The sequence below is a fragment of the Amblyomma mixtum genome, chromosome 6 (genome assembly GCF_055824585.1).
Source record: "Amblyomma mixtum isolate Tamu chromosome 6, ASM5582458v1, whole genome shotgun sequence".
Taxonomy (NCBI): domain Eukaryota; kingdom Metazoa; phylum Arthropoda; class Arachnida; order Ixodida; family Ixodidae; genus Amblyomma; species Amblyomma mixtum.
The window spans coordinates 76,879,510-76,894,822 of record NC_143017.1 but is presented as its reverse complement, the minus strand read 5'-3'; the positions used below and the strand labels follow the sequence as shown (position 1 = coordinate 76,894,822).

At 43.9% G+C, this 15,313-nt stretch overlaps 1 protein-coding gene across 5 annotated transcripts in view; it reads right to left on the bottom strand.

Annotated features, from left to right (window-relative positions):
- The window catches only part of LOC149339441 (uncharacterized), a 60,563-nt gene that overhangs the window by 19,135 nt on the left and 26,115 nt on the right, over positions 1-15,313 (bottom strand). For all 5 annotated transcript variants that reach the window (XM_089548233.1, XM_089548236.1, XM_089548232.1 and 2 more), the window contains exons 11-17: positions 11,913-12,137; positions 9,311-9,466; positions 7,542-7,648; positions 4,187-4,817; positions 3,548-3,598; positions 1,929-2,203; positions 73-153 (exon numbers count right to left, since the gene is read on the bottom strand). In XM_089548233.1, coding sequence (XP_089404359.1) covers positions 73-153; positions 1,929-2,203; positions 3,548-3,598; positions 4,187-4,817; positions 7,542-7,648; positions 9,311-9,466; positions 11,913-12,137 — 1,526 coding nt within the window. The remainder of the gene's footprint in view (positions 1-72; positions 154-1,928; positions 2,204-3,547; positions 3,599-4,186; positions 4,818-7,541; positions 7,649-9,310; positions 9,467-11,912; positions 12,138-15,313) is intronic.

Genomic DNA, 15,313 nt, shown 5'->3' with positions numbered 1-15,313 from the left:
TTGTGTGTGCCACGGTCCTGTCTTTTTATAGAAATACAAGTATTAAAAAACAGGAAAGAAAGGCAAGCTCACCTTGGCAACATCACTGATAGGATTCACTGGTACACAGCTCTGGTCAGCAGGCACACTTTCGTTACCTAGGCTATGCACTTCCTGTGGGAAAAGGGCAAACATTTCTTTGGCAAAAAGAAACTTGTTTGATGCGCAAACACACAATGAGCGCTGGCAAAATAACTATTACTGCTATAGTGCTAATAATAATTATTATTATCAGTGCTGGGTTTTCATAACTATTACTCCCCCCCCCCCACCCCACCAAAAAAAAAAAAACAAAAACAAACAATAACAGATCGTACCATCATCAGCAGTCAGCACTGCAGGACAAAGGCTTCTCCCAAAGATCTCCAATCAGCCCTATCTTGCCGCAGTTGCAGCCACCCTATCCCTGCAAACTTCCTAATCTAATCCACCCACCTGTCTCTCTGCTGCTCTTTACTGCATTTACCGTATTTTCCGGTGTATAAGACACGGGTTTTTTTTCGAAAATCTTGCTGGTGCGTCCTATACAAGGGTGCGTCTTATATGCGAATTTTCCGTTTCTTTTTGCGAGTTCAGAAATTACTCAGGTTCATGTCCAAGCTTTTTTCACCGAAAAAATATTACTACCAATAACGCAGTTGTAACATGGTTAATACCTCAATACGGGAACCGCCGTGCGCAACTTTTTTAGGTGAACTTTATCATGGAACGGCAGGGTTGACCACTTCCGGGATCTTAAACAAGCGGCCGTTTCGGAGGCCCCAAGCAAAGATAATGTGAAATGCCAAAAGATGGCGACAGTCGCGCTTCTCGCCATGGTCAAGACAAGCCAAGAGAAGCCGACGTTTTTTTGTTTAGTCACTCTTTGCAAGTACGTAGTGCGAAGAGAATGCTTCAGCCGCGTTGCCTTTTCAATAGCACATCCGAAGATGAAGACTTTGAAGGTTTTATGTAAAAATAAAATGTTATGAACATAAGGAGAGTTCTCTCGCTTTTTTTTCTTTTGTGCTAAAATGTGGGCGGGTATGGCGTGAGTGTTGCCTTTTTTGATCACTTAGCGTTGCTTAAGAACTTCTCACACGTACGGTGCATTTTGTGATGGTCGCATAAGCATGTTTAATTAAGCCTCACTAGCCTAACTGGGTAAATTGGGGTGCGTCTTATCCACGGGTGCGTCTTATATACCAACTTTTTCAATTACAGCCTGCATATACGGCGGGTGCGTCCTATACAAGGGTGCGTCTTATACACCGGAAAATACGGTACCTTATCTTGGAATCCCCTCTGTTAGCCTCACTGACCATCGCTCATATTTTCGCATCACTTGCCCTCCCATGTCTGTTACCTCTTCTCGATTTCAGCTAAGCAACCATCACCTTGCATTTCTTTTCCGAACATACCACTCTGCTCTTTTACTATCTCCTAACATTACCTTTATTATTTTTACTTCCTTAGTTCACTGTGTTGTCCTCAATTTTTTATCCAACCTTTTCGTCAACCTCCAAGTTTCTACTCAATACATTAGTACTGGCAAAGTACAACTGTTATGTACTTTCCCCATGAAAGATACTGGCAGGCTGCTTTTCATGACTTTTTTTTATTATTCGAGGTGTTTGCCATTAGGCATAATGTAATGGCAAACATGACTTTGGCCGGTACTCTCATGACTTGAGAGTACAAATGCACCCTACCCCATAACTGGCAACTCACTTCTAAATTTTGTTATCCAACCTTTCCGTCAACCTCCAAGTTTTTACTCAATACATTAGTACTGGCAAAGTACAACTGTTAGGTAGTTTCTCCTTGAGGGATATCAGCAGGCCGCTTTTCATGACCCGAGAGTACCGCAAAATGCACCCCCCCCCCCCCCCCCCTAACTGACAACTCACTTCTAAAGGTGCTCTTGCCGCATGCTGTTTTTTTGGCGGCCGACCCCGTGCTCTCAAGAACATTTCGCAGGTCTGCTCGTTTGTAGGACCGACCATCGGTGCGGGCAACACAGGCAGTGGCTGAGGCAGTGGAAGCGCCGCAGTTGAAGTGCCTGCTTCGTCTGCACCAGGGACCTTCTCATGCTGGTTCAAGTGCAGCTGTAGTTGCTCTGAAGAGTTGAAGCTGCTGCTGCACTCAAAGCACGACCAGCGTGAGCACGGCTCGGTCTCCACTCCTGCAACAGAGAGTCAGCAGCAAGAGCTCACTGACCCACGTGTCACCACTGGCCTATTTGGCAGTTCGCCCTCTTAGGCTATAATTATTATCCAGCCTGGGGACACTTATAAAAATATCAGGCTTTTTGTAAGAGCATGCCAAGATTGCAGGAAAAAAAACTCCCTCCCTGCCGGATGAATAATTGCGCAGTGTCTGTCAAGTCCTCCTGTGCCCACACTGCGACTTCACACTGCTCTAGGGTACTCAACTATGCTTCTTTTAACTCATTCCAGTCACAAAAAATCGTTATGTAAACAAATCAACACACTTCAGGCCCTTCCCTTGCAGCACAGTTCAGGTGTCCACCAAGACATGTGAGACAGATACTGGGCCACTTCCTTCCACTAAAACCAATTTACCAATTTTTTTTACGTGTCTTAAAAGCAATTTTCTAGTCTAAATTCGCATGCCTGGCTTAAGATTGTTCGATGGAAGATTTTTCAAATTTCAGCACAATTTTAGCATACCTACATTCGTGGACATTGCGCCCTGCAAGCAAGGATTTAACAGTGTTCAGGATTTGTCCACAAATGTGGATGCAGAGCCTGAAGGTGCTGTCAATGTGAAACCAAAATGTACTTTCTAGCTCTGACTCTCGACTAGAAAGGTTTGGACCATTACGAACAGGCGAGATTACAGTGAAAATGATGATGCAAACAATAAGCAAGACACACACATCACAAAGTGCCGACTTTCAAAATTTACCACAGTTTTAGCAGCAAGATTAACTTAGAAAGAAATTTATCATTTCCTCCAATGAAATGGCACATCAAAAGATTTTTTGTTCCTGATGGTATCTTCTGATGTTCTTTCTCTCAAAAAAACCCACTGAAATTTTGGCAAATTCATCAAGACATGAAAGCAAGGCAGCAATATGGCCTTTTGCATGAGTGGCATTTGTATATGCAATCTTTAAAAGAAGTTGTCACTAATTTCAAGTGAACCACACAAAGCTTGGAGACTCAGTGGGCCTGCCAAAAATGCAGCTAAATGGCGATGTTGAAACATGAATGGACAGAAAAGGTTTCACTGTAGCTCTCTCTTCTTTTTCCTGCCCTAAAATAAACGAAAGACATGGCTACAACAAGCTAGTACACACAGGTGAACAAATGTGGACACACTGCCCACAGAAGAAAATGGAGGCAAACTAAATAGCGAGAAAATTACCAGGAATATGGCACATGTTCATGTTCAAGGTTTTCTGATGCCTGACGAAACACACAGAACCTCTGCTGTGAAAGGCAAGACACTCTGATTCCATATTATAGTAACATGAGACCTGTAATCAGCCATTTTTGTTTACCTTTTGGCTTGTCTGCAAATCCGGTTGCTTGGAAGGTCACAACATGGTAGGCTGGAATAAACAACCCCCTTTATGCATAAATGGCAGAGCAGATGCCTGAACACATTATCTTTTGTACACTGATAAGCTTGTGGCTGAAGCAGATGCAGATAAAGCGATGCAGATAAGCAGATAAAGTGATGGCTGAGCCTGATTTTGAAAATTCAACTGAGAGCCTAACTCACTGACATTTTTTTTCTTTCTGACGACGCTGATTCATTGATGAACCTGTACAACAGCATGCACTGTTTAACATGCATTTCCAATTTTATCACTCTACAAGTTACTGCACTCTTTGTTCATTTGTTTTTTTAATACTGTTTCTTTCTTTCAGTGTTTTATTCATTGCTGCATTAAGTGATGTATTCGTGTGATTTACTGCAAACTTTCTAACAATGTGCGATACCCCTGTATTCAAACCCTCTTACAATAATGCCTAACTGGCAATGTAGTCATACCAAATAAATAAACAAATAAATAAACAAGTCAGTAAATAAACAAACAAACAAACAAACAAACAAACAAACAAACAAACAAACAAACAAACAAACTGAATGTGACTACGTTAGCAACAGACTTTCAAGAGAAGGTGGTGCCTACCAGTGATTCTGGTTGGATCTTGCTGCAAGAACTGCTGCTGCTGCTGCTCATGTTGATGATGATGTAGTTCCTGATGTAGATGTAGTTCCTGAAACTGCTGTGGTTGGATATGCTGCTGTTGCTGTTGTTGCTGCTGTTCCTGCTGTTGCTGCTGCTGTTGCTGCTGCTGTTGCTGCTGTTGCTGCTGTTGCTGCTGTTGCTGCTGTTGTTGCTGTTGTTGTTGTTGCTGCTGTTGCTGCTGTAGCTGCTGTTGCTGTTGTTTCTGCTGCTGCTGCTCCTGCTGCAACTGACCTACTTGCTGCTGCCTGATCTGTTGCTGCTCTGCATCCTGCTGTTGCTGCTGACTGCACTGTAGTCGATGATGGTGCTCCAGCTGAAGAGGCTCATGTTGCTGCTGTTGCAACAATGGCAGCCCCCAGTGCTGGGCGTAAGCTGTCGAATACCACACCCGCAGTTCTGTGCGTGACGCCAAGGCCCGCGTTGTGTTGAAGTACAGGCTTGTGCCCTGCTGAACCAGGATTATGTTCTGTTCTGCGTGGGTCTGCGCTGGCCGCACGAAGCGCATCCAGTTACTCTGCGTCTCATCCGACGTGTCCAAGCACAGCAAGTGTCCTTCCTCATCTTCCTTTACCTGTTGGAAGGTAGAAACAGGGAGAAACAAGATATGGAGCAGAACCTGCCTCTCCGATCCCCTCTCACAAATAACTTGGCAACAAAAAGCACCGTTTAGCAGCGCCTTCCACAAGGTCACTGCGATTCAAAGCTTTGTGTGACCAATAATCACTTGAAGCCACAACTCTTCTAAAGCCAATTAGTATGAAGTACAAAAGGGGGGTGATGCAAAGCCATGACTTTGAAGTTTTGTAGGGGTGTGCGAATAGTGGTTTTTTGATTCGAAGCGAATAGCAATTTTCTTCGAATAATTTCGAAGAGAATAGTTCGAATAGTACTTCTGGCACTAAAAAGAGGCTGAGTGACAGTAGGCATTTCCAAAACCATTTATTTTCCCAACACACGATGCCATTACACACTGCACTGAAGCTTTATTTAAAACCACACTTCAAAATTTTAACACCTAGAGTGAAGAACAATTTTTACTGGCAATTTATACTGGAAGAACAACTTTTCCATTCCCAGACTTGCATTCCCTCGAGCAAGAATGGAAACGGCTGTACACAACTCGCGCCGCAAGCGAAACGTCATTCGCACCGCTCGCGCGTCCTGGCAAAATTGTCCCCGGTAGTACCTCCGAGCAGCACTCAGCATCGCGCTTCCATCAAGAATGCTCTAGCCTCCAACGTATCGGAGTGTCGGAGTGCCCGAGTTGCGGCGACGGAGTTCGGCACACCACCGAAGATGGCTCAATGCCCTGATTACGGCGGCGTTCCGTTCCCATCAACGCGCAAGCAGTCAGAATAGCAAGAAAAGATGCCAGTCCTAGATGCCGAGCGTTAACGGCAGTAATCCTCCACGGGTGCACAATAAGCTTAGCGTTATCACACGCTAAAGGCGCCCTTCCCATTGAAGTAAGTACACACTTCGACGACATCGAGTCCCCGCGCTGCCGCTGAATTTTTCGCGCCTCCGCCGGTAATATGATGGCTTGCTTGAAAGCTGCCGAGAACGGTCGCTCATGTTCCGTACGCATGATTCGTCACCTGACTGGGTGAAGCGATAGCGCGGTAGGGCTGCGTGTTTATCTTCGCATCTGTCCTATCTGGTAATCTTTTCCGCAACTCTAACGGGAAAAAAAATCGAGAGGCGGTGGAGTGGGCGCAGCTTCGGTGCTTATCTGATCTTCCAGACAGCGTCCGCCGCGGCGGCGGACGCGGTTGTTGCGTTGCGTGACGCGCGTTTTTTTTTTTCGTTTTTCTTTCTTTCCTCTCATCTTTGAACTCTCCTCTATCTGCACGTGGCAGCGGTGGTGGCTCGGCTAGAGCCAAGTCGGCAGGCCCTTACACTTTTCTTTTCATCCTTCGCTCAGTCGCAACAACAACAACAGTAAACTGAGGTTTCTTGTTTTGAAGCTTAGACGACTGATGGCTGTGCTCTTCCTTCTTTGCGTCTGTCTGCCTCGACATGGTGGCAGCGACGCGGCTTATGGCAGCCTTAGTGCGGAGGCTCGGAGATGGCCAGAACGCAGGATCTTCCGCAAGAGCACGTCACCCTCACCTTTATTTCGTTTGTAGCTGGGTTCGCACCCCGACCAGGTTGTGATTCGTGTATTGACTGACCCCCCCGCGTTGAAAGCGCGATAAAAAAAAGCCATCTATGCGGCAATACTCGGAACTGAAACCACATAAAGCAAGCGGGCAAGCGCCCCAGAAACACTATTCGCGCGAGGCGAATACTTCGAAATTTCGAATACCGAGAATTCGGTTCGAAGCGAATATCGAATACCGTGCTATTCGATCGAATATTCGAAATTATCGAATATTCGCACACCCCTAAAGTTTTGCCTTTTTGTCTCAATTCTTTCGCCAAAAGCATAGAGCTAAAACCATGGATACCAATATCATACAGACAAATAACTAGATATATAAAAGCGATGTCCTTTGGAAGTTTGGATAAATGAATAAAAATGAGTCATCATGCTTGAGTGACCAATTACTTTTTTCTGAGCAGTTTTTTGCAAGTTCAAATACTGCAAATTCCTGCACCAAATAAAACTGTTCTACATGTTACTGCAGTATTTAGTTTACATCTTCCTAACAGAAATGACACTTCAGTTGTCTCAGTGACTATTTTCGTAGTTGTGTTTTTTAAATTTATTTCCTTATAACACCCTCAGATTACAGAGGGGAGATACAGGGAACTGCTACACACAGAGCATATCATTGTTAAAAAGATGCACTCAATGTGTATATATCTGCATGCAATCATTTTATCCAGTCTGGTCAAGTAAGAATGAATTACATGCACATTTATATGTAACGTGTAATTAAATGCAATCTGCTCCATCAAACTTTTTCAGGAGCAGGAGCACAAGTGAGCGTTAGAAAACACTTAACAGTTGTCCCGTAAAAAGAGGAATGCTACAGAAAATGTCTAAAACCCACAACTGAATGAACGACAATCACTATAAAACATCTCTCAAAAAACTGTTGCCTCCCACAGCACTTGATAAATGTTTCTTTGCAAACTCCTCCTAGTTTATGTTTCTATCAATTCTAACTTACTGACAGTCACTACACGTGCTTGTACATTCTCATAATTTGTATGCTTTTATTAGGTTCACCTTCTGATAAGCTGAAGAGAGTTTCAGGGTCCTGTATCTGTTCACCTCAAAGGAAGTGTATAGTACGCAGTAATTTATGTATAAGTTTGTAATGAAATACTTTAACAGGAAACTTACAAAAAGTGGAAACTGCTGTGGCCTGTCTGTCCTTCTTTTCAGGACGCCTTCCATAGGCCCAAACTGAGTCCTCTTGGGAATGTTCTTCTTGGCAAAAACTCCATAAACTGCAATGCAACAAAGATAGGTCAAGTTAATTAGTGAAAGCAATGCAGTCATAGAATGTCTAGCATACATGGCAATGGGCCAGTGATGCACAGTAACCAATGCAGGTGAGGTTATTAAAGCATGCACCCACACAGTGACCCTCCACATGCATCCTTTAAAGGTGCTAAAGCAATGAAAGCTGAAGGCACACCAAGTGTTCTTTGAGGTTCCAGTATTTTATGAAACTTTTACTGTAGGTCCTCCCTTCTAACCCAATGAAGTGAGTCTTGTGACATGTCACTTCTATGCAACTCAATTTTAAGGTTAAGGTTTGCTGCTTTTGTTGTCAAGGCAATTTTTACCCACATAAAGATCCACTACCTGCTGGCCAAAAAAAAATTTTCAGGCTTGTATTCAGTCATTCGATGTGCGTATACGGGCTTTTATGATAAAGTTTGTGACATCACCACTGCATCGCATGAAACCCCGTCCTCAGCAAAGCAGCTAAGTTCTGATATTGGTTCGCAGTTTTTACGGGGGAAAAAATTTTTCATTGTAGAGAACAGAGGAGACTCTAAGCAATATAATCTGGTCATCAACTCAAAATATAATACAAAAAATAAAAATAAGTTAAAACAACTGAAATATCTTTTTTATCCCTTTAAAGGCAACTTTTTCATTGCGAATGTAGGCTATTTCCAGGCTATTTTCTTCAGAAATAATTTCAATACTCCTCTCTGAAAAAACTGCACTATTCAACTGGAATTTATTGCTGGAAAGTATGAGTCTCGTGGTGAGAAATGGCAAAAAGAAAAATGCCTTTCTGCTTTCAGAGAATTCATAGTGATAAACAGCTGCTAATGTTGGCCACTGCTATTCACTTGTAAAAACTCGAGACAAAGTCAGAGAATGACCCTTGCAATAATACTAACTGAATGGTTCATCAGAACTCAAGCCTTGATTTGCTGCAAGGGCTAAAAGTTATGTGAAATGCTGTTTTGGATGTAATTATAACATGGCAGTAATCTGCTGAAGTTACCAAGAAAAACGTTTTAAATTATTCTACACCTTTTCAGGCTCCATAAAACTGAGAAATACACTTGATGTAGCATCACAGAAACAGTGGCATGAAATTAGAATTTACAGAGACATTTAAATTTAAGTTCATACCAGCAAGTGGCACCACTGAAATCTTTATTCGAGCTCTTAACAGTTCCCACAAGATAGCATTATAACGGTGAGAAACGAATTTCCTGTTGTCATAGAAGAAAAAAATTTGGCAAAAAGCACTTTTTCTGCGGCCCGCATAAGGGTTAAAGGGTTACCGCTCGTCCTGTCCTCTTCTCGCTCTTCAGTCCAGTCAAATTTGCGGTTATTCCTCCTCTCCATTATGAAGGAAGCGAGTGGCAACAAACACCCGCCAGCATGACTTTAGGCAGCTCACTGACATCCATACTAAGAACTCAACAAAAGCTCATGAAAACAATGTGCTGATCTCATGTGCTCAAAGCTGACAACATTTCCCCCGATCTATCAGATGCATTTGAATGTGGTCACAATAGTTTTTTATATGCCTCGTTGTTTCTGAGCTGACATACAAAAAAAGTCAACTGAAAATGATGCAGACATGCTATTAAAGGAAAATAGGAAAAAAGAAATGTATAAAGCAAGTGTCTAATTACTTGGCTCTCCGTCAGGGTCTTCGGACACCTTGTGAACGTATAGGTAGCTGGCTGGAAGACTTGCCCAAGCCCTCGTCAGCACTGGTTTGTCCACAATTAGCTGCACTTTGTGGCGCGGGCACTCACGTTCATAATACTGGTTGCAGTCATCACACCCTGAAAATAAGCAGAAAGGGAGCGATGCACAGTCAACAACAACAAAAGATTGGTTTGGCTTTGGGGGGGTTTGGCTTTGGGGGGGCTTAACGTCCCAAAGTGGCTCAGGCTATGAGGGACGCTGTAGTGAAGGGCTCCAGAGATTTGGACCACTTGGGGTTCTTAACGTGCACTGACATCGCACGGTACACGGGCCTACAATTTTGCCTCCATCAAAATTCGACCGCCTCGGCTGGGATTGAATCAGCGTCTTTCGGGTGAGCAACCAAGCACCATAACCACTCAGCCACCGCAGCGGCTAACAACCAGAAAAGAGGAAAGCAGCTCTAACCAATATCTGAACCATACTAGAAACAAATGTGGTTACACAATGGTTAAAATGCAGCAGGTTAAACTCACTCCTAGCTTCAAATATTTAAACGCTACGAACATATTTCCGAATGCACCAGCACATGAGCACACTGTAATGCCCCGTGCAGCATTTGGGTACTCAAGAGGTTCAGAACCGTTGCATTTTGGGACAGTTTGCACTGCATACTTTTTTTGCAAATAACTGCGCGCACCGCGGTCGTGTGCTACAGCTTTTTTTAAGGCCTTCAAAAAAGCTACAACACAAGACATGATCTGTGCGCAATTATTTCCAAAAAAGAAAAAAAAACTCAAGAGGTGCTTTAATACGAAGTGTGTGTATCTACTTCATACTCAGGATATGTTAAATTGGATGCTTAAAGGTGCACTGAAGAGGATTCTGAACTTGTCTTTTTGCCGCGGGAACTCGATCTACACGTTCCTAGCATTCTTAGAAACTGCAACTTATTGCCCTGTATGGCCGATTTCCCTAATTAAATCGAATTAACGTCCGTCTCCCGCCCTTTTTTTTTAATTCTGCCTCGTACGATGGGCGGAGTCGACCAACGCTTCAAGTTCCTTTCAGCCAGCTCCGTGGAGGCTTTGCTTTCGCTTTATTTTGTTTTTAGGTTTCCATGAATAAATAGTTTCATTCGCAGATAATATAGCCGCAAAATAAGCCCGCAGAACTAAAAATACGCGCGGACTATTTGCTACTACGGACTACTACGTATTACTCCGCCGATGGCAGAGCGGCAAGCCGCCACGGGACTGGGTGAAAGGCACTCCACGCGTTGGTCGACTCCGCCCACCGTACGAGGCAGAATTAAAAAAAAAGGGCGGGAGCAGGCCGTTAATTCGATTTAATTTGGGAAATCGGCCATACAGGGCAATAAGTTGCAGTTTCTAAGAATGCTAGGAACGTGTAGATTGAGTTCCCGCGGCAAAAAGACAAGTTCAGATTCCTCTTCAGTGCACCTTTAACGAGAAAATAAGCTGAACAATGCTTACAACCCTACCAGAGCAATGGCTTCAATCACCAGACCTAGAAGTCTTTATTTACCTTAGGATGAACTTTGAAACAAGTGATAAGCAATTTCCAGCAGTAAAGTAAGAAGAGACAGAGACAAGGTAAGAAAAAGTGAAACATCAGTTATTGCAGGTATCATGTTGAAAGAGTTGCAATTAGAAATCACTCTGCAAGGCTGCTTCCTCCCTACCACAAGTTTTTATGGCAGCAGATGCGTCTGCAATCAAACTGAAGGACACAATGGAACTCAAGGCTTGGTTCACATGTATAATATTCCTGGCCTTCACAACCTTTACTACACTCCAGATATTCTGTTTGTGCACCCAATGATGCCTGTGTGCCCTTATGAGCTCACCAGCTTACATATCAAGAACAGTTCACCCAGAACCTATAAATATTCAGGCCCCGAAAGATGAATACGCAGACTGTTCTAGAAAATGACCGTCTTGATTTGAAATTTACTGTACTTAAATATTTTTAGTTCTTAACAGGCACTCGACACAGGATCTGCAAAAAATTCAAAAACCTAAGGAAACTTCCAGATCTGATGTTAGCAAACAGATTTCATTGCATCTAGTGATGTATTTCATAATTTTTATGAACTTTTTTTCAAGCCTCAGATAACTAAATGGATCATTGCAAAATAGTGAAGAAGAATTGCAAATTAGTCAAGAAGGGCAAAAAAGTGTGTGTGGTGTATCGTCAAATTTAGCTGATGTATGCTGTCTACATAAAAGAGTAGAGGAGCAAATTATCAGACTGTTTATTTTTTTTTTTCTGACAGTGATCTGTATGGTCTTAGAAATGACAAAACTGAAGAAGACATGTCCTATTGTGCTTTGAACAACTTATCACAGAACTCTTCTTGACTAGGATTTTAGTTTCAGTTTCCTTTACGTCACTTTACGTGCTTTACGTCACTCGACAATAAGTTATCAGGAGCCTGACAAAGGCCTGTCAAATGAGTCCAAGCCTAGCCTGGACCCAGGCCAGACCTGGCGAAAAACTATATTCTGGCCCAGCTTGGCCCGGGCTTTCAGGCAGGCGTCTGTGCAGCGTTCCACTCACAGTAGCGAGACAAGCAGTTCCTGTCAGCATCAGCCCTGCTGGAGGATCCTGCTGAAGGTCCAGGTGAGTGTGAGGGGCCTGGGCTGCCCAGGGCACTGGGGTTCACAGGGGACGGGGCCATCTCCACAAGTGGGCTGTTTGTCGAGTCCGGGTGCAGGCCATTGGTGACGCCCGATGAGCCCTGCAGCTCATCCAGCTCTTCCTGGGAGACACCCGCACTGCAGACTGCAAGCGAAGGCAAGGCACCAGATCTGATAAAATACTTGTTACACTTAAAGGGACACTGAGGAGAAATTGAAGTTGGCTTGTACCGACAGAATACCAGCTCCTGATTACAAAAACGCCACTCATACTGACAACAAAGCTCTTGTAACGTAGAAAAGAGCAAGAACCAAAATACAGGTATTGCCGCCACAGGCCAAACTCGCAAGTACAAGCTTCATGACGTCATAGGACAAAACAGTGTTGCTAGAACTAATGGTTCTAGCAACACCAGGAACCGAGAAGCCATGAATCACTGAGGCACAGCCAATGCATGCGCAAATCTCCTTGACGTCGCCAGATGGCGCCACGTGCCTGGCAGCTACGCGCGCTCCTGAAGCATCGGGACAAATCAGCGCCTGTTTTCCGGCGGCAGGCAGCCTCCCGGTATTCCGCTAGCGGTAACAAGGTACACGGTATGCTAAAGGTGTCTATTTGCGAGAACTTCGCTGACGACTTCGAGAGCGGGATCCATCGTAACGCTGGCAAAACGCCAGTGCAAACGTAATCGAAGCGACTGTAGCGACGGCCGCAATAGCCGAAAGATGCCTTCAACGTGCGGCCGGCGGTAGCTTTCTTTTCGGCTGCTGCTAGGCCGCACTGCTGGCCGCCAGAAATCACGGAGTCTGCGCTACGTCATGCGCACGTCATGTTTCACGTCTCTTAGTCCTGTGTCGTCATAGCAGAATCCCAAGTTTGAATCAGAAATAACTTGTAGCAACATAGCATAGCATAGCATAGCATAGCATAGCATAGCATAGCATAGCATAGCATAGCATAGCATAGCATAGCATAGCATGTAGCAACATAACATAGACACGAACAGCGCGTGTTCGTGTCTCTCTTATTCTTGGTCCTTCGTTTTAGTTGCGCTGTTTCGTTCCTTTGAATCAGAGCGGCGGGAAAAACTTTTTCAACTTCGAATCCAAATTTCTTAGAAATAAATGCATCTTTCGCTGCCGGCCAAGTGGCAACAAAGCCATGACATGCCGAACTATCGGATTTTACTATAAAAAAAATATTAATAGTGCTCTCCTCAGTGTCCCTTTAAAGGTGGTGTTCAGATGATAAAAAAAGTGTGTTGGTGGTCCCACGGAAACAACTTGTGACAATAAATCTAACCCCTGAAAGTATTGTTTCTTCATTTGATGGAATAGTAATTTTTCATCCCTCCTTGCTATTATCTCCACATTTTTAGAAACAGTAATCATGAAATCATTTTCAGTAGTGATGTCATGAGCTTGAATTGAACTGCCTGGCAGCAAATAAAAGTTACATTTTTAAATCCAATTTTCTAGGCAATAATTCCATCTTTTACTGCCAAACAAACAACAACATGGTCACAAAGAGCCAAACAGTTAATTTTTACTAAAATGAAAAACTTTAAGGGCAATTACACCTGTTTTAATGCAAACTATCAGTGCCAGCTGTTTGCATCTTGTGCTTTATTTGCTTTTGCATAGTGTTGTGGCTTGCTTTGCGAATACACAGTGTGCTGTGATGGTCTCGCCACCACGCTCGGCTTGTTGATGCTTCAGTGCTCTTGCCTCCCACTTAAACACTGCGTCACAAGCATGAGCAAGCTTCCACAAGCCGTTGTTCCGCTTTATCCATGGCACTGCTGTTAGCATGACTCGCCAACCATGTCAACACTCTGGGAACGTCTGCCATGTCAGCATGCAGGTCTTGTTTATTTGCCCTCTACATCCACCATTCAGTTGCCTCTGCTGTGGAGCCCTCTTTCTATGTTGCTGTGCTGTCCGTTTGCTCCGGCACCCCTATCTGCGCTGCAGCGTCACTGTCCGCTCCAGTGCCTACACCCACCACATACACTCAACTTGCCCCTTTCCCCCTCCTGTGCCTCCTTTCCTGAATTATTAATTATTTATTTTTTCAACTTTTGTAGAAGTCACTACTGCCTCTATGAAAATACATTTCTTTCTGTTCTTGTTCTTCCTTGCCCAAAACCTGTGCCATGTCTGCTGTCCCGGATGTGCAAAGGTGACGACGGTCGACAGTGAAGGCTCCATGCTCGATGCAATAGTGGGAAAACCTTTCTATAACAGCTGGAACTATAATTAAGTGCAGTCGTACTCACTGTTCCTTTAAAGGGCCTCTGAAGAGGTTTTTGAGATTCATGCATTTTACCAAAACCTTTACCACAGGTTCCCTTCAGCTCATTGATCTTTTATATGAAATTCGGCAGCTATGTGGTATTGTTTAAGCACAAATTAATTTTAAAAACTCCATTTTGCAAGCTAAAAGGGGATTATTTCTATAGGCAGCAATGTGTTTATGACAACATGAACTGTCTGAAAGTGATGACCTTGTTTTTGGTGATCCCAGACATTTCATGAATGGGGTTATCGCTTAAAATTGTCAGTTAAGCTGGGCGAAACAGCGACAAGAGTTGCTGACATTGTCTGTGACCACCACTTCTAGGTCATTTAATATGCTGTGTTGAACAAAAAACAACTTAAGTCGTCTCAGTTTCCAGCTTTTGCAGTTGCAGTGTGACAGGTTTAGGCCCCCCATTCTGCTAGAAATCCGGCAATGGTGGCATTGTGAGTGAAAGATCCCTGGAAAAGCTAGCCAAGTTGGACACCTAGGTCACGTGACCTTGTGGTGTCCTAACCTGCCCACAGGATTGCGAGCAAACTGACCACCACGACAGGTGGCAGTTAAATTAATGATTGGTTGCGAGAGGTTGCTCGGGAAGAGCAACCTGGGATGCACAAGCCTTACCAGTGGCAGCACCTGCCATCACAGGGCAGTGGCGCATCGTTTGACAGCTGCACCATTGCGGAAGGATTGGTATTTGGACTCCCAGGGATCTATGAATGTAAAGTCGAGAATGACCAATTCTGCATAGATGGGCATTAACCCATTAATGCTACCGCTTCATACCCTTAAGGTGGAGCTTAAAAGTGCACTGAAGAGAAAACTGAACTCAGTCTTTTTGCCGCGGAAACTCAATGTACATGTTCCCAGCATTCGTAGAAACTTCGAATTATTGCCCTGAGCGGCCGATTTCCCTAATTAGACTGGATTAACGTCTAGCTCCTGCCCTTTTTTTTTTCAATTCCCCACATAAGGTGGGAGGAGTCGACCAACGCATGGAGTGCCTTTCACGCAGTTGT